At 30.1% G+C, this 19,047-nt stretch overlaps 1 protein-coding gene and 1 long non-coding RNA gene across 2 annotated transcripts; one reads left to right on the forward strand and one right to left on the reverse strand.

The window, feature by feature from the left end:
* Positions 1 to 8,644: 8,644 nt before the first annotated feature.
* Positions 8,645 to 10,497, forward strand: LOC105110515 (uncharacterized). The gene is made up of 5 exons (XR_839494.1): positions 8,645 to 8,882; positions 9,019 to 9,307; positions 9,608 to 9,698; positions 9,781 to 9,852; positions 9,980 to 10,497. It is a non-coding gene; the product is annotated as an uncharacterized LOC105110515 (long non-coding RNA).
* Positions 10,498 to 11,777: 1,280 nt separating this feature from the next.
* LOC105110524 (B3 domain-containing transcription factor NGA4-like) lies at positions 11,778 to 12,140 on the reverse strand. Its single transcript, XM_011005592.1, has one exon. The coding sequence runs from the start codon at positions 12,138 to 12,140 to the stop codon at positions 11,778 to 11,780; it is 363 nt and encodes a 120-aa protein (XP_011003894.1).
* Between the last annotated feature and the right edge of the window lie 6,907 nt (positions 12,141 to 19,047).

A 19,047-nucleotide genomic window follows, 5' to 3' on the forward strand; every position in this document is an offset into this window, starting at 1 on the left:
CTCCTTATTTATAAGGGACCACCAGGACCTACCTCCACGTCAATTGAAGTGAAGTAGCTACGTCGCAATTTAGCATGATTTATCCACCGCGCGATATCGCGTGATAATGGTATACATATAAGATTAATCGTGCGATCTCGATAGATGGCAAGGACAAAAAACAATGCTAGTAGCCAGTCAAGAATGGTGCCCGTCAAGAGTGTCATATATATTCTGATAAAAAAAGATCAAAAGAAGAATGATATACATATATATTGTAAGGTAAGAAAAAAAGAAAAAAAAGATCCATGTCTAGTGCTAGCTCCAAGAGAGGAAATCCCTACGTTGTCAAGACTCTGAAATCTGAATTGATGTGACCATTAAATAAAAAAAGTTAATAAAACATGGGATTTTAATCAAAAATCAATTACGCAATTTAGTTAATGAGGTTTCTCTCGATGGTGTCTGGAGTATTGAAGATATGTTGTGATAGCTCTTTTTTAATTATAAAGAAAAGATTATTAGATTAGGCTAATAGGTTTTTTTATACTATTGACCATGTATAATTATGTTTATACACACACACACCGTTTCTTTTATGATCACAGCTATTTTTTTGTTAAATCATAACCTATATCTTTATTGGTCTTTCAACACACAATGTTCATACGTCTAACTAGTGCATAGTTTAATGATAAAAATTTAGATGGATTGTCATTTCTTACACTAATAGATGCTAAGCGGATCGAGTTAATTTTAGCTTTTCATATAACAATATATAACAAAGTAAGTAAAATATTATTGTTTATGTAATCATATTTTGATTTTATGAAGTTATTCGATTGAGCATATTATTTACTTAAAACCCATGTTCAAATTAAGAAAATAAAGGTAAGGTGATATCCTAATCTCATTAAGAATAGCTAAAAACTGAGCTTAAGTATATATTAATTTGATAAATAATTAGATTCATTATTTTTAAATTTAATCAAGCATTGAGTTTAAGCATATATAAATCTGGTGAGTTATCAACCAGCATCTTTTTAAGCTCATGTATAGATGAGTCTAATGAGCTAATTGACCTAGCATCCTTCGACTCAACCAAGTACTAAACCCAAATATATAGATTGGTGTGGTGAGCTACCATACATAGCATTTTTGGATTCAGCCAAGTACTGAACTTAAACATATATTAGTGTAGCGAGTTACCAAACCTAACATCCTTTTGAGCTTAAATATAGATGAGTTTGGCTAGCTATTTAACTCCGCATCTTTAGGCTAAGCCAAACGCTAAGCCCAAATTTGTATAAATCGGTTTAGAGAACTATCAAACTCAACATCATTAAGTTTAGCCAAGTGTTGAGCTCAAACATACATGGATCTGACGAACTACAAAATTTAACATCATTGAAACCAATCAAGCGTTGAACCTAAATACATGTGGCTCTAATAATCTTATCATGTTCCATATTGAACAACAAGATTTGATGAGTCAGAGATCTTTTTCCCTATGATAAGTCAAAGACCTTTTTTCTATGATGAGTTAAAGATTTTTTTTCCCTCTTGAATACATAAAAGATATTTTAATACTATAAGAAAAGGAGAACTTTAGGGTCCTCCCCTCGAAAAAAAAAAAGAATCATGAACTATATAAAGACTTATTGAATTTTTAGAAGAAAAGAATCAATCTTTTAAAGTTGATAGAATTTTTAGCATATATATTTTCAGATTCTATCTCTCTAATAGATATTAGCATTTTCTCAAAAAAAAATATTTAAGCATCATAAACTCACTAAATTTACAAAAGGAGATCTATTATAAGTATCAATCACCAGTCATTTTAACTTACCACACACTAGGTATCGGCTATTAGCCATCTTGACTAAGAAATAATTAAAGCAATAAAATTAAAAGATTAACTGATTATTAAACACATAAACCTTATTTCTAAATTACTCTTGTTAATTGACACTGCTGATGAAAAGGGATAAAAAACCATTCACTATTCTTTAAAAACTAGTTTATTAATTCTCTAATTACCATTAAAAAAAAAAACTAAAACACCCCTCTAGTAAGACATATGATAGGCCTTTCTATAGTTGTTGATATATCTGTTATGTCAGAACTCTAATAACTCTTCGAAAGGAGTAACTACCACCCTTTATCAAAAGCTTATCAAAAAATCATTTTGATTAGGGTGATCAAAACATAACTCTTTTTTTATTATCGCCATAGTTTATTTCAATCCCAAGGCTAACCATGAACCAATTCTTAACCGTACACATGGATGGACTTAAGATCAAAGAGATAAGAAAATCTAAATAACTAGCACAAAGCTTTTGGGTTGTTTGCTTCCGCTTAACCATAAAATTTTCAATTTAGGGTTTTCTTAGGAGAAAGAAATTAAGTTTGTAGAGAGAATTGTGGTGTTTATATATATACGAGGAAAGAATTATATTTTCATTTAAATTTAAAACTACAAATTATGAATTTCTCAATTGAATTCATTAGACATTCCGGGTTTAACAACCTTGAGGATAACGGTCTATAATAATATAACTAGATAAATGACCCGCGCGATGCTGCGGGTCAATTTTTTGGTGTAAAAAAAATTAAAAAAAAACTAAGATCTAAAAGTATTATATTTTTTTAAAAAGTTATATCCAAGAGTCTTAAGTTTGACTGCAACGCTGGACCTAAGAGTAATATTTATAATAACATTAAACTTGAAAAATCCAAGTTTAAGTGGATCTAGCTACAATACCAAACCTAATAATTTTGGATATGAGTCTGACTGCAAAGTTGTGTCATAAAAGTGTGATAGTTAAATAGATTAATTAAAAGAACAAAACAAAGAAAAAAAACCAACATGAAGAAAAAAACTAATGAAGAAAAAGAAAAAAAATCTGAATTAACTGGGTTAACCCGTCAAACCTGAGATTCGTGTTATAGAAGTCTGATAACTAAATAGAAAAAAATTTAATATCAACAAACTAAATAAAAAAATTAATTAAAAAAAAACATCAACTTTTTCACCGTGGATTGTATTGTGTAGTCCACAGTGAAAGACATAAAAAGAAAAAGAAAAAAACTAAAGGCATTAATCTTTTCACTATGGACTACATACAATATTAAAAGATAAAATCGGAAGAACAAAAGTAATGAGGAAAAAGAAAAACAATCTTAATCAATTGGGTTAACCAGTCAAACCTAGGATCCGTGTCATGAAAATCTAATAATTAAACAGAAAAATTTTAATATTAAGAAACTAAATTAAAAGAATAATTACAAAAAAGAAGAAGATAAAAAGATAAAAAAAAAAACACTAAAAGCATAAGCTTTTTCACTGATTACACTGTGCAATCCACAATAAAAGGCTTAAAAAGAAAAAGAAAAAGAACAAAACAAAGGCACACACCACGAGTTATTTTTTTTCTTGCATAAAAAAATATAAAAAAATGCTAAGATCTAAGAGTGTTATGTATTTTTGCAAAGATATATCCAAGAGCCTTTGGTCTAGCTGCAACGCTTGACCCAAGAGTAATATTTATAATAATATTAAACTTACATGACTCAAATTTAAGTGAATCTGGATGCAACATTGGACCTAAGAGTCTTGGATGTAGGTCTAGTTGCAAGGTCGTGTCATAAAAATGTGATAATTAAATAGATTAATTAGAAAAAAACCAACAGAAAGAAAAAAACTAATGAAGAAAAAGAAAAAAAAATCTGAATTAACTAGGTTAACCCGTTAAACCTTAGATTTGCGTCATGATAACTAAATAGGAAAAAAATTTGACAGGTTAACCCATAATTAACTGGGTTAACCTATCAAGCTTGGGATACATGTCATCAAAGTCTAATAATTAAATAGAAAAAAATTTAATATTAACAAACTAAATTAAATGAAAAAAATTAATTAAACAGAAAAAAAGCAAAATAAAATAAAATTCCGGGTTAACTCGTCAAATCAAGTTAACCCTTTAAACTCGAGATTCATTAACAAACTAAATTTATAAAAAGAAGAAAAAAAAACCTATAAAGGCATAACAAACAAAAAAAATGAAAACGAAAAAAAATATTATAATATATTATTATTATTATTATTATTAAAAGACGTGGAGAAGCTACAGTGCTTTCCCCACGCCTTTTAGAGTATGCTACTAGTTACATGACCTGCGCGATGCCGCGGGTCAATTGTTTTGCATAAAAATATTAAAAAAGCTAAAATCTAAAAGTATTAGGTTTTTTTACAAAGCTATATCTAAAAGTCTTAGATTTTACTGCAACGTCTGACCTAAGAGTAATATTTATAATAACATTAAACTTGAAAAATCCAAGTTTAAGTGGGTCTAACTGCAATACCAAACCCAATAGTCTTGGATATGGATCTGGCTACAAGGTTGTTTAATAAAAATGTGATATTTAAATAGATTATTTAAAAAAAAAACAAAGGAAAAAGACCAATATGAAGCAAAAAACCATTGAAAAAAATCTGAATTAATTGGGTTAAATTGTCAAACCTAAGATCTATGTCATGAAAGTCTGATAACTAAATAGAAAAAAATTTAATATCAACAAACTAAATAAAAAAAAGTTAATTAAAAAGAAGACATCAATCTTTTGACCATGGACTGTACTATGTAATACATAGTGAAAGACATAAAAAGAAAAGAAAAAAGCAAAAGCAAAAACAAAAATTAAAGGCATCAGCCTTTTCATTATGGACAATATACAATATTAAAAGATGAAATCGGAAGAACAAAATTAATAAGAAAAAAAAAATTTGAATCAACCAGGTTAACCTGTCAAACATGGGATCCGTGTCATGAAAGTCAATAATTAAACAGAAAAAATTTAATATTAAGAAACTAAATTAAAAGAATAATTACAAAAAAAATAAAAAGATAAAAAAAAAACTAAAAGCATCAGCTTTTTCACTATGGACTGCACTATATACACCACGAGTTAATTTTTTTTCTTGCATAAAAAATATAAAAAAGAGCTAAGATCTAAGAATGTTATGTCTTTCTGCAAAGATATATCCAAGATCCTTTGGTCTAGTTACAACGCTTGACTCAAGAATAATATTTATAATATTTATAATAATATTAAATTTACACGACTCAAGTTTAAGTGAGTCTGATTGCAATACCGAACCCAAGAGCCTTAGATGTGAATCTGATTGTAAAGTCGTGTCATAAAAGTGTGATAATTAAAGAGATTAATAAGAAAACCAACAAGAAGAAAAAAACTAATGAAGAAAAAATATCTGAATTAACTGGGTTAACCGTTCAAACCATGTTATCTCGTCAAACCTTAGATTCGAGTCATAAAAAATTAATAACTAAATAGAAAAAAAATTAACGGGTTAACCCATAACTAACTGGGTTAACTTGTTAATCTCGGAATACGTGTCATGAAAGTTTGATAATTAAATAGAAAGAAATTTAACATTAACAAACTAAACTAAGCAAAAAAAAATAATTAAAAAGAAAAAAAAGCAAAAAAAAAAAATTTCTGGTTAACTCGTTAAACCAAGTTAACTTGTGAAACTCGAGATCCGTGTCATGAAAATATGACAACTAAATAAATTTTTTTTTTTACCATTAACAAACTAAATTAAACAAAAAAATTTATTAAAAGAAAAAAACACAAAAAAAAACAAAAAAAAACCTATAAAGGCATAAAAAACATAAAAAATAAATAAATAAAAACAGAAAAAAATGAAAACGAAAATAATAATAATAATATAATAATATAATAAATATTATTACATATAATAATAATAATTATTATTATTATATATAAGTATAATTAAAAGGCGTGGGGAAGCTACAGTGCTTTCCCCACGCATTTTAAAATATTACTTAATAATTATCTTCTTAGTACTTAGCTCCAAAACAAAAACGTGGGAAACAACGAAAAGTGACGTGGCGGAGAAAGGAGCGTGCACCGTACGCAAAAGGCAAAAAAAATAACAGAAGGTGAAATGTAGGAGATATTCGGAAAACCAGAAGTTGACACGAGCCAAGCCCAGGGCTCCGGATTCCTTCACGCATCTCTCACTCTCTTCTCTATTTCTTCACGCTTTCCTCTCCTTCCTTCTGCTAACTAACTCCTCTCTGAATCAAAAAATATTCTTAGAATTGTAACGGATTGATCGATTGACGGCGGCGACGGCGGCAATATATGGAGTCGGGTTCTGTTCTCTTTCTGATAATTTGTCGACGATGAAACTGATTGAACAACGTAGTAATGGTATTATCATCTGTACGAGAAGCAGTTGTTCTAGGAGAGAAGTGGGGACGGTGCTGGGGTGTTCGTCGCCGAGTAAGGCCGTGGCTCCGTTGGAATCGCAAGGAGACGTGTGATTGAGGAGGAGGAGGATGAGATGTTATGAGGTTCAAGATGTCTGATTTTAAGGTGCTTGATCGTGTCAGTATTGGCCTTGGTGGCCGGGTAAGCCAGAAAACTCTACATCAATTTTTTTAAAAAATCTTTATCTGTTAAATATTGTTAATTTCGTTGTGATTTTCGGTTATTAACACTAAGAATAGTGCTTAATGTCCAAAAGTAAAGTATCTGCTATTAGTCATCTTGACTAAGAAATAATCAACACGATAAAATTAAAAGTTTATCTGATTATTTAATATATAAATTTTATTTCTAAGTTACATAAATTTTATTTTTAAGTTACTCTTTTTAAATTTTAATTGACACTGCTAATGAAAACAAATTAAAAAAATCATTGACTATTCTTCAAAAACACTCTTCTAGTAGGACATATAATAAATCTCTCTATAGTTATTTATATATCTGTTATGTCAAAACTCCAATAACTTTTTAAAGAGAATAACAGTCACCCTTATCAAAAAATCATTTTGATTAGGGTGATCAAAACAATTCTTTTATAATTTTTGCTATATTTTATTTCAATCTAAAAAATAACTATAAACTAATTCTTAACCATACACATAGCTGGATTTAAGATCAAAGAGTTAAGAAAATCTAAATAACTAGCACAAAGCCTTTGGGTTGTTTGCTTCCACTTGCCCATAGAATTTTCAGTTTAGGGTTTTCTTAGGAGAAAGAAATTAAGTTTGTATATGAGGAAAGATTTATATTTTCATTTAAATTTAAAACTACGAATTACGAATTTCTCAACTGAATTCATTAGACATTCTGGGTTTAACAACCTTGAGGATAACAGTCTAATAATATAATTATCTTCTTAGTACTTAGCTCCAAAACAAAAACGTGGGAAACAACGAAAAGTGACGTGGCGGAGAAAGGAGCGTGCACCGTACGCAAAAGGCAAAAAAAATAACAGAAGGTGAAATGTAGGAGATATTCGGAAAACCAGAAGTTGACACGAGCCAAGCCCAGGGCTCCGGATTCCTTCACGCATCTCACTCTCTTCTCTATTTCTTCACACTTTCCTGTCCTTCCTTCTGCTAACCATCTCCTCTCTGAATCAAAAAATATTCTTAGAGCTGTAACGGATTGATCGATTGACGGCGGCGACGGCGGCAATATATGGAGTCGGATTCTGTTCTCTTTCTGATAATTTGTCGACGATGAAACTGATTGAACAACGTAGTAATGGTATTATCATCTGTACGAGAAGCAGTTGTTCTAGGAGAGAAGTGGGGACGGTGCTGGGGTGTTCGTCGCCGAGTAAGGCCGTGGCTCCGTTGGAATCGCAAGGAGACGTGTGATTGAGGAGGAGGAGGATGAGATGTTATGAGGTTCAAGATGTCTGATTTTAAGGTGCTTGATCGTGTCAGTATTGGCCTTGGTGGCCGGGTAAGCCAGAAAACTCTACATCAATTTTTTTAAAAAATCTTTATCTGTTAAATATTGTTAATTTCGTTGTGATTTTCGGTTATTAACACTAAGAATAGTGCTTAATGTCCAAAAGTGATTGTTCTTAGCACTGCTAATTCTGGCATGGATAACTGAATTGGGGTTTTTTTTAGGTGGATGAGGTGGTTTTTCAAGCAATAGTGAAGGATTCTAATAGGCTAGCTTTCTTTTCTTATTCGATTTTGTGATATTGTGTGATTATTGGAGGTGATGAGTATAATGTGGAATTGCAGCCCTTTGCATAACATTAAAGGTGTGCTTCGGAAACTTGTCAGTACTCAAGCAAAACGTAGAGGAATGCGAGCAATAGAGGTTTGGGGCTTTGTTTTGGAGTTTTCTTTATTTGGTATTTGAGGTTTTGAATATTGCTGTAACTTTGGTGTTGTTGAAGTGTTTTTAGGTGTTGAAGAAGCTGGTTCGCCGTAAACTTATGTACCATTCTTATTCGATGCAAGTTTATGGTTATATTTCTTCACCTTCTAGCGGCCGTGGTTCGTTTACTCTGGTACATGGGGTATGTTCTGTTTCTGTGTAAGGTTTTGATATTGCGTATGCATTAAATGTTTCGTTGTGTGAAGCCATTTAGTTATTTATGCTAGGTAGGTTAGTCTTTCTAGGACACCCATGTTGGAGATTTTCTGTTTTTATTGGACAAGCCTTCATTTCTCTGCATGTTGCGTGTGGAAGCAGTTCTTCCCATATTTCAATTTTTCCGTTTGCGAGTTTAGGGATTTGAAAGTTTATCTCGTCCCTTTTATTTTATGGCAGTATCATGGTAGTTTTTCTTTGGGATTTGTGCTTTCTGATATGACAACACTTGATGCACAACAATCTCAGTTTATCTATTGAAGTCAAATTTTATTTCTCCTATTCTGCCTCGAAAGTTTGGTACCTCTTCAACTGCATTGAATAATGGGAAATTTTGGTGGTTCTAGACTTATGGTTGAGGAAAGGTCTGTTAGCACAAATATTGAGGAACGAAACAAGACATGAATAAAGCAGCACCATTGAATGAGTGCACCTCCCACACATGGGTACAACTATCCACTGTTTTCTGCTCCATAACTTCTGCTATAAAGCACTGCTTCATTGATTACGTTGTGTAACATGTTGTTTCTTTCTTGCATTGATGTCTTACTTTGTGAAACTTCTGAAATTCCAACTTTTCAGGGGGGGATACTAGGGAATGCTGCTGACTTTTACGAGGATGGTCCAAATAGTTGCACATTGGACACCAACATGGACAGACGGCAGATGATGATTACATTTGACATGAGATATGCATAGATAGATAGACCTAAAAGTGTATCCAATTAGCGCTGCTAGCAGAGATCCTGGTGTCCTGAATTCTGTTTCATCCCTGTTGAAAAGATGTGTAGGATTTATGATGGCAAAAATGGTGCTGCGGGAACTCATGGATCCATTAATTTTCATCAAGTTCAAATCATTCCTCATGAAGGTATAACATGCTAGTCCCCCTTCTTTTTTTCCTGTAAAGGTTTGGGATTAATCAATCCAGAACCTGGTGCATTTTTTGTTGACTTGCATTTTGTCTCTTGATAAGCTCAAGTTTCTCTTCATTAATTTCTACCAGTTTCTTGAAGAGCGGACATTGGCAGTCACTTTATTTACTCATTATGAAAAAAGAAATCTTATAGTATCATCATGCACTACTCATCATGTGTTGGTACTGATCCTAATTAGGAAGTTGTGCTGGCATATTGAGTGTTAATTGTGTTACGAAATTTCTCTTTTACAGACGAGAGCAGGGAAAGGATCCTTCATGCTTGCATGAATTTTTGTTGCAAATCCTCAGTAGGAATTCTCCATCTGGAAATGTTGGACTCCAAGTAAGTAGTACGAAAGCAAATTACCATACTTTAAGCTACACCTTTCACAATATCTATAAAGATTGTTTTTTGTTTCTTCTAGATACTAACTGTGGTGCCGGTTGGGACCTTTTATCCTTGTTTGGTTGGCAACCGAACGTTCCAAAAGAATAAGGTATTCATCAGTTCATCTCTTATTAGACAATAGTAAAGATAGCACGAGGGAGACCATATTGAATGGAATCTGAATTAATTTGAGATAGATTTGGCATCTATGATGACTATTTTGATTTGCTTTGCAGTTGTTTGGATGCCCTCAGGCATCCATTTCTGTGTGGACCAAGATGGTGGGTGGCGCCATCCATGGATATCTTCAGCTGTGGCCTTGGCTCAACTGCAGTTCGAATGACGGAGGAATACATTTATAAGCAGATGGATTAATCGGTTGTGACTCTTTCAAGCCAGTGCCTTGAGTGATTAGCTGGAAATTTTGAAAGTTTCCTTTTCTGGGCAGAGTAGCACAAGTATGCATCTTGATCGTTTATCAAAGGCTTTGTGAACCTAGAAAGTACCCTGTTTTTCTAGGGAAGCACAAGTATGAGATGGAACAACTAGTGTTACTAATTAATTTCCCGTTACTTGAAAGATATCTTAGTGTGCTTCAATTTCTATTCTTGCAACTAAATCTTTGCATGTAGACTCATTATATATCTGGTGTTGGTTTATAGCTAACAATGGCATTAGGTTGACAAGGTAAACTGATATCGTAATAGGCTTTCCAATTTTATCGAGTTGATGGAGATGTTGAATGTTCATTCAAGGCCAAATGTTAGTAATTATCCGAACAACCTGCTCGTAGCTTTTGTAGATTCATTAATTCTTTTGGTCTCTGTAAAGATTTCTGAGTTAAATGCGCTATGAAAATAATTTCATTTACCGCACCCTCTGAAATATTGACAAGTATACATATTTTGCAACAAAAGAAGAATTGGGCTCATGTTAGGTTAATATGAACTTGGCTAAACCGTAATAAGAAGACAGCCAGAGGTGGTCAAGATAAAACCATCAGCAGGGGAACAGCTTCTGCTTTGGTACGTTCATGCTCAATCGATTTTGCAGCCATGAACCATCCTCTTAGCTTTTGTAGATTCATTAATTCTTTTGGTCTCTGTAAAGATTTCTGAGTTAAATGCGCTATGAAAATAATTTCATTTACCGCACCCTCTGAAATATTGACAAGTATACATATTTTGCAACAAAAGAAGAATTGGGCTCATGTTAGGTTAATATGAACTTGGCTAAACCGTAATATAATAAGAAGACAGCCAGAGGTGGTCAAGATAAAACCATCAGCAGGGGAACAGCTTCTGCTTTGGTACGTTCATGCTCAATCGATTTTGCAGCCATGAACCATCCTCTAGATTCCGACTGATCTAAAATGATGCTATGGCTATATATTACCAGTCGAGAACACACCTCTAAAATTATAACCTAAATGTCATGTAGTCTTTATTTCACTTGTGATAATGGCTTCAGTCATGAATGATTATAGCTGTTAAACTCCACCTAGCTTTGTTGATTGATTCGGAAAATTCAAGACATAGATTAGGGCTGGTTTATTTTATAAGTGATTGTTATGGACAAATCATTTCAATGTGGTCGGAATTTTATTGACCTGCTCGAACTAATGGGATCAATTAAAAAAGAAAAGCAATATTATTTTAATAATAAAATTGACTCCAGGGGTGACCCGGTTACCCATATATTAGATATTCTCTGGATTTTGTTTAACAATTAAGATCATTATAATTGTCGAGATTCGCCTCCTAAAAAATGTCATCCCTCCGAGATGTAATAAAGATCCATTTTTTGATGAAAAACTAACAGTTATCTCAACACCCAGATATAAAGTATCAGATGATCGCAAGGAGAATCATAAAGCTATTTTTGTTAAAACATTAATGCCATAAATATATGCATGTGGTAGAGACCGAGGGTGGATTTGGTCTTCTTCTTTGTTTTGTAGGCGCCCACCATTCTCACCATCACCTTGACCATAGCGCCACTATTATTTGCTAGCTTATTAATTAGGGAAATGGACTAGATCCGTGCATAGCCAAATGTAGCACCAAAGATCTTGATTGCCTTTTCTGCACGAACTTTGTAGGAGATTGTTGCAGTAGCACAGTTCTCACGTTTGATAAACATGACCTTGTCACCAACTTGTAGCTTCTTGCTCTTAACGAATGCAACCCAACCTCTTGTGAGGACTGGCTTCGGGTACTGCCCTCTCTTGCGGGTGGAGCATTGAAAGGTCCAAGCTTTGCCTTTCTCGTCTGTAGCATCAAACGTGACGGCATGGCTGCCTAGTTTGAAAGGTGGAAGAGACCTGAGAAACCTGATAGGAACTGACAGCCTCTTTTTAGTATCAGTCTCTCTGAGGATCTTCGAGAACACTGCCATTTTCCAGGACAAGCAAAAGCAAAAGCAAAAGCAAAAGCAAAGCAAAAGAAATGGCCAGGTTTCTTCTTGCTTGCGGGAGCTTTCCTTTTACTTATTTATAGGGTTTGAATAATATTATCCCTAAAGGGAATATTGGCTTTTCTTACGTTGTCTTATCTTTTTGGAAGCTACTTATAAAGCTAACATGATTTATCGTACGAGCTAGCGAGTCGCGCGATCCCACCCGCCGATGGGCCATGGAAGGTACAAAAAAACAAAGCTCATCGCGCGATCGATCTGACATCCGTGTTCCTAGGAGTGGAGTAATAAAGAGATGGCAAATTATGTTTATTCCATTAACTATGATATAAAATTAATTTTCTCATTCAGACTCTAAATTGTTAAAAAAAAAAGTTTATAAAGATGTAAAATTACAAATAAATTATAGAAAAACTATGATGTGATCATTTCTTAATATCATTAACAGTAATCTAGTCTAAAAATAAAATACAAGTTTGTTTAAATATTAACTAAACTGATCTAAATTCGAAAAAAAAACCTGAAAAATAAAGAGAAAAGTCCACAAATTATATATATATATATGAAATAAAATCTTGAAGTTTAAATGGTTATTCTTAAAATTTAAGCAGAAAAATGCATATAATGCTATTTATTAAATATAATTCATGGTTGAAGTTGATTTAATGAAAATATATGCACACCTTGACCCTTGTGTAAAAAAAAATGAGCAACACAAAAATTATAGTTATATAAAAATGCTCGTGCAAGTATGCTAGCTACAAGCAAGAGGAGAGTGAGAAACGTGCTTTTCTGATATTAAACCATGAATTATTCTTTTTAATTTATCTCAGTTTATACTTTTAATCTTTTAAAAATACTATTGAATTTTAATTAAAACATAAAATCCATGAAATATCATTATATACTCTCCAATAAATAATTAAAAAAAAAAGCATCACATTCAATGAAACAAAAAAAGCTAAGCTATCGGGTTAATCCTTATAGACGTAATATGCTTCCCATTTTCATTCTTTATAAATGTGAGATTTATTTCACATAAACACACTCAGACTCACACACATTAACAATAAAATAAAAAAAGATGGTGTTTTAATCATAAATCACTATTTATTGGAATAAAATAGTAGTTTGCTTCTTTATTTTTCCTTTTATATTCTTTTTTTTTTATTTTTCTTCAATCAAAATTTTTAAAATTTTATCTTCTAATATTAGATTTTTCTCCTGAAGACTTATCACACTCTCATTATATAGATGAACCATGAGTTCACCCAATTGACTAAAGTTTTTTAATTAGTTTTTTTTTAATATTAAATTGATTGAGATTGAGATTTTGTAATTTGTTTTGTTTACTTTCTATTATGTTATTTTGGCATCATAATCCGAGAATAGTACTTATCGGGTTAACTAGAATTGATTTAAGTTATTTTTTGTGTCCTTTCAAAGTGATTTTTTTTCTAATTTTATTATTTAATATTGGATCGGTTGGGTTTTGATATTTTAATCTCAGTTAAATTGAGTTATTTTTTTCTACGAGTTATCTTAATTTTATAATCTAGATCATTTGTTCTTCAACAATGGATTTGCTTTTGTTTGAGTTATCACTATCTTATGACCCAGGTTGTGGTTCTGACGGGTTAACCCAATTAATTTATTTTCTTTTCTTATTTGATTTTTTTCCCAAATTTTTCATTTAATGTTATATTTAATTAAAAATTAGGTTTCATGATTTGTCTTGATTTACTTTTTACTAGGTTATCCCAGTTTCATAATCATGAGTCTAGAGATAGTGCTTAATGGATTAACCTGAATTTACTTGACTCATTTTTTGTCAATATTTCAATTAATTATTTTATAAATTTTATCATTTAATATTAAATTCAACATAGATGATTGTTAATAGAGCTTCATAATTTATTTTGATTTATTTTCTATTAGGTTATTTTAGTTTTATGATCAAAGTCATAAATTTAAAAGGTTAGCCATGTTTAAATCAGGTTATGTTTAAAAATTTTCATTCTATAAGGTTATCTTGGTTTGATAACCCGATCAAGGGTTTAACTAATTGAAGTTATTTTTTATGTCCTTTTTTAAATTAATTTTTTTTAATTTCATGCTTTAATAATGAGCTGATTGAGAATTAAAATTTATAATTTATTTTTATTTACTTTCTATAGAGTTATCTCGATCCTTATGATTCACGTCATGAGTTTGACGTGTTAATTAGGTCTTTTTTTAAGTCCTTTTTAAATTGATTTTTTTAAATTATTTCATCTTTTAGCATTGAGTTGATTGAAAATTAGATTTCATAATTTATTTTTATTTATTTTCTATAATGTTATCATAGTTTCATAACTCGGGTTATGGATTTGATATATTAATATAGATTAATCTAAATCAATATAATAAATTGTTATTTTAATATTAAAAAAATATCAAGTTGAAAAAAATTTAATCAAATTATATTTTTATAAGTTATAAAATTGCTTTTAAAGGTTTGTTATTATATTCATTTTAATAATGAGCTTTAAAATAACAAAATCATCTTCATAATTATAATAATACTATCCATAGTTCTTCAAAACTCATTTCATAAACACAAATTCCTTTCTAGCATTATGAGCATCCATCAAACCATCACATTACATTAACCATATCATATTTTAGCCCTCTCATTACATATACTTGCAAGAGTTTCTGTCGTTTTCTCGAAAGCTTGTGAGCTCATGCACTATCCATGCGACCTTTTTGAGTTCTCTTGGAACTAATTATTTTTTTAGTAATCATAGGTATCCAATGCAGTTTACAAGTATCCAATTTACAAGATTAATTTTTTAAGGTTTTAAAATTAATAAATAAATAAGCTTTCAATAATTCTGAAATTTGTAATATTCAAATTGATAACTTTCAAAAAACAAATAAAAATTCTAACTAGTAAAGCTACATGCCTTAAATTTTTTGAAGCCAGTATATTAATAATAGTAATGGTGGATCTTGGAACTTTCACCAAACATTTGAGCCACATCTTGCCATCATCTCAAAGCAAACTAGTCTAGTTCTCCAAAATTCCACCATCCATTAATGAACCAGCCCGTGAAAATTACTGATACATTCCAGGAACATAGCATCCAAAGTAGATGTCTAAAACAAAAACAAGACTAGCTATTGCAATATTGCATAGCTGAAGAAAAAAAACAACATAGAGATTCTGCATAAAACCCCAACCATGAATTCCCCCTCCTTATAAGTTAATTTTATTTTCCTGGGTGAACAAGTATATTTTAGCTTCACCTCCCGCTCTCAGCGTCTTAGTTACTTGATATGCATAACCATGAGGTTACTAGAGAGTATTTGTATTTGAGGTAGTGTTTGTATTTTTTTTAAACACAATTTATTAAGTGTTTGATTACAAGTTTTAAAAGTATATAAACATAATAGACTCCACTTGCTTGAGCTCGGACCTCTGTTTTGAAAAAGCAATTTTTCTTGCTTTTTGCATGTTGGACCACAACTTCATCTTTTGGGACTGCCTAAAAACATTTATAATTACCTTTGTATCCTCTTTTTTTTTTCCCCTCTTTTTCGTTTCACATTAATTTCTCATTCATTTTACATAATTGCAACAACAATTTCGCATTCACTTCTCATTCATTTTACCATTATCATCGCACAACCCACAAGAATGATCATTGCAACATTCTTTTCTTTTCATTCATATGTCAATAATTTCTCCATAACTGCAGGAAAAAAAACAGAATAGCCCTCGTTATTACAATCAATAACTCCAAAATAAAAAGTTTTATTATGTTTAGGTTTCTTTACAATATAATATTGATTGTGAAATTAATTTTTATATAATTAAAAATTAAGATTATGATTCATGTCTTTTTAGTTAATTTTATTATAAATATTAAATTGAAGTACAATTTTTAATCAAATATTTTTGACATATTTTTTCATGAACATGAAATTAAACCATACTTTAAATCAAATATATATTTCAACCACACCAACTATAATGAAAAATAATTTTTCAAAACTTAATTTTTTTAAATCTTAATTATAAAAGCTATCATAATAACAAATATACTCATAATTAACATTTTCTATGTGCAATGTTTAGATAAAAAAAGTCAAAGACAAGTTGAGAATATCTCAAGGATCATTTTGCTGTATGCTCTCGTAATGGTTTTATATATATGGCCAGCATATCCACATGAAACCTTGCTAAACCAGTCTCATATTAGTATAATTAAGCCTGAGTTTGAGATTATCTCTATATCAATTATATGTAGTAAATAATTGTTTTTCAAAATACTTTTATTTAAAAATATATTTTTTTTATTTTTTAATAATTATTTTTAATATCGATATATTAAAATAATATAAAAAATCAAAAAATATTATTTTAAAACAAAAAAAAATAATTTTTTTATTTTTTTAAAAACAAATAGAGCAATAACATAACAATCCTATTTCTTACCTCTATGTAAACCTAAGCCTATTTGATTTCCCTCAATATATGCCTAACAAAACTGTGATAAGAGTCCTGGTTTTTGTTATTGGGATCCAAAAACCCAAAAAAATTAGGTGTGATGCATAGACACCATGAAATCTAATATTGATTTTCCTATCTGAACATGCCCTTAACATATTTTACCCCAAACCCTAGCCACCCATCTTCTCCTCCCCAAGTAGCCAACAACCACGACTGAAGAAATCCATGACATCAAGCCACCATCGACGAAGTTGAATAATAGATAGGACTTGGATAATAAATACACGCGGGAATCATAGTTGAAAACCTGACCAAGGCTCTGAACATAGGCTGGATAATTAATTCAGTTTAATCTTTTAAAAAAAAAATTAAAATAATATCATTTTAACTAATTTTTTTATAAAAAATCAATAAATATTTTATCATAATTTTATACAGATAAGATAACAAGTTAATCTATGTTTGTTATTAGATCATCTTAGTTTTTCTCTTTTATTTTTTTAATTCAAATTAGTTTACATCATCAACCCTCATCGATATAGATTTTTTATATTATAGTATGAATATTTAAAATTTAATAAATAAGGTATAATTTTTTAAACTTCTTACATCATAAATATTTGATAGAATATAAATATATTACAAACATGATAATTGGATATTCATTGCAATCCCTCATTATATAAATATAATAGAAACGTAATAAAACGATATTAAATGCAATCCCTCATTAATATCAATAGCTAAAACTTGTTTGTAACCCTTTGCAAACAAAGTATTTCTCATTCTCTTGTTCATAAAAGAGAAAAGTACTTTCTGAACATTATGAATACCAATAAGTTGTCCAATTGTGTCTTTTGTTGCCAAGTTCAAAGCTACAAAAGCTTGTTCTTGATCTTCTTGTACAAGTTGCAACGCCATGCCCTTTCTCCTTTGATAGATGCGATTTTGATCGTTGTAATGGAGATAGCCATAGTAAATTGATGCTTATCATTACACATCGTAATGCCATCATTTAAATCCTCAATAAGATGCCAAAATGGTCTGCCAAATTATCCACTAATTTCTTTTGTTCTTGTAAAGTTGAAATGGAATAATCTTTAATATTGCATGAATTTTGTTAGTTTGCGTATTCTTTGTTACCACGTTCAATACTAGAAAGACTTCTTCTTGAACTTGTTTAGACACTTAGAACGCCTAACAAATCATTCATGGACTGAATCAACAAGTTCAAATCTAAAAATGGTTTAAATGGGTTAAAAAGTTTCCTACAAAAAAAAAATACAAAATTTTTAACTTTTAAGCTAATTGTTAAATCATGTTAAAACTTTACTAGCATATTTTATAAATCTAAGCATCTAGTAGATCATTTTGTAACTAGTTGAGGTCATTTTCATGCATTTAGGTTCAAAAGTTGGTGTTCATATTTTTTTAAAATTTTCATTATTAATTTCAAATTCATTTCCTTATTAATTTAAGAGTTTTATTTAATTTAAGATTTTATTAGTTAGTTCGGATTAGATGCTATTTTAAATAATTTTATATGTTATTTTTCAGAATTATTGACATTTTAATATTGGAGGGTTTGAAGGTTTAGGTGGTTTTGAAAGGTTAGTTGCAAATCTGCCACATTTGAATCATGTAAAAAACCTAGTAGTCTTGTTTATGAACTATTAGGACAAAACTACGCCTAAAAGGAGGCTTGACCATGCTAAATGACTATTTAGTTATGGATTTGTCATAATTGAATCACCTGAAAAGCATTTAAATTTGGTTAGTGTAGATTCAAAGTTTGTAAATATATTAAAGTAATAAATAATAATATTTAATTTATCATAATAAAACATGCTAAATATAAAAATGTTTTAAAAAAAAGTTTAGAGTTTATATAAGTTTAAATACAAAATAATAAATCATGGTAAACTTGCTTTCAACATAAATATAATAATAAAACACTAACATACATACTAACATATTAAATATGTATCTAAATTTACAATTGTTATTAATTTAATTTCCTAGCAGGATGTTAATAATAAAAATATATATGCTTCACTTAAAACAAAAAAAAATTACTTATTTGTTGAAGTATTTTAAAATAATAAAATTTTTGTTGTTATCAATGAAGAATTTATTATTCTTAAATGTCTATTGCTTCTCAATTATATAATTAGGATATTTATAATATATCTTTTAAGATTCCAATAACACTACCTAGCTTTAGATACACTTCTAAATAAGATTTTTGAACCAAAAAAAATATAAAACTCAAATACCTCTTAACAATAACAATAACAATAAGAATATAACTTTTAGATTTGAAAAGAAAACTAAAACTTAAAATGAGAATAAAATATTAAAATATAAGGTTAGAAAGAGTATTTAAAAACA

This window comes from Populus euphratica, unplaced genomic scaffold, assembly GCF_000495115.2.
Source record: "Populus euphratica unplaced genomic scaffold, PopEup_1.0 scaffold288.1, whole genome shotgun sequence".
NCBI lineage: Eukaryota > Viridiplantae > Streptophyta > Magnoliopsida > Malpighiales > Salicaceae > Populus > Populus euphratica.

Excerpts from the sequence above, each read along its gene's own strand:
- LOC105110524 (XM_011005592.1), bottom strand. The coding sequence starts at position 12,140 with ATGGCAGTGTTCTCGAAGATCCTCAGAGAGACTGATACTAAAAAGAGG.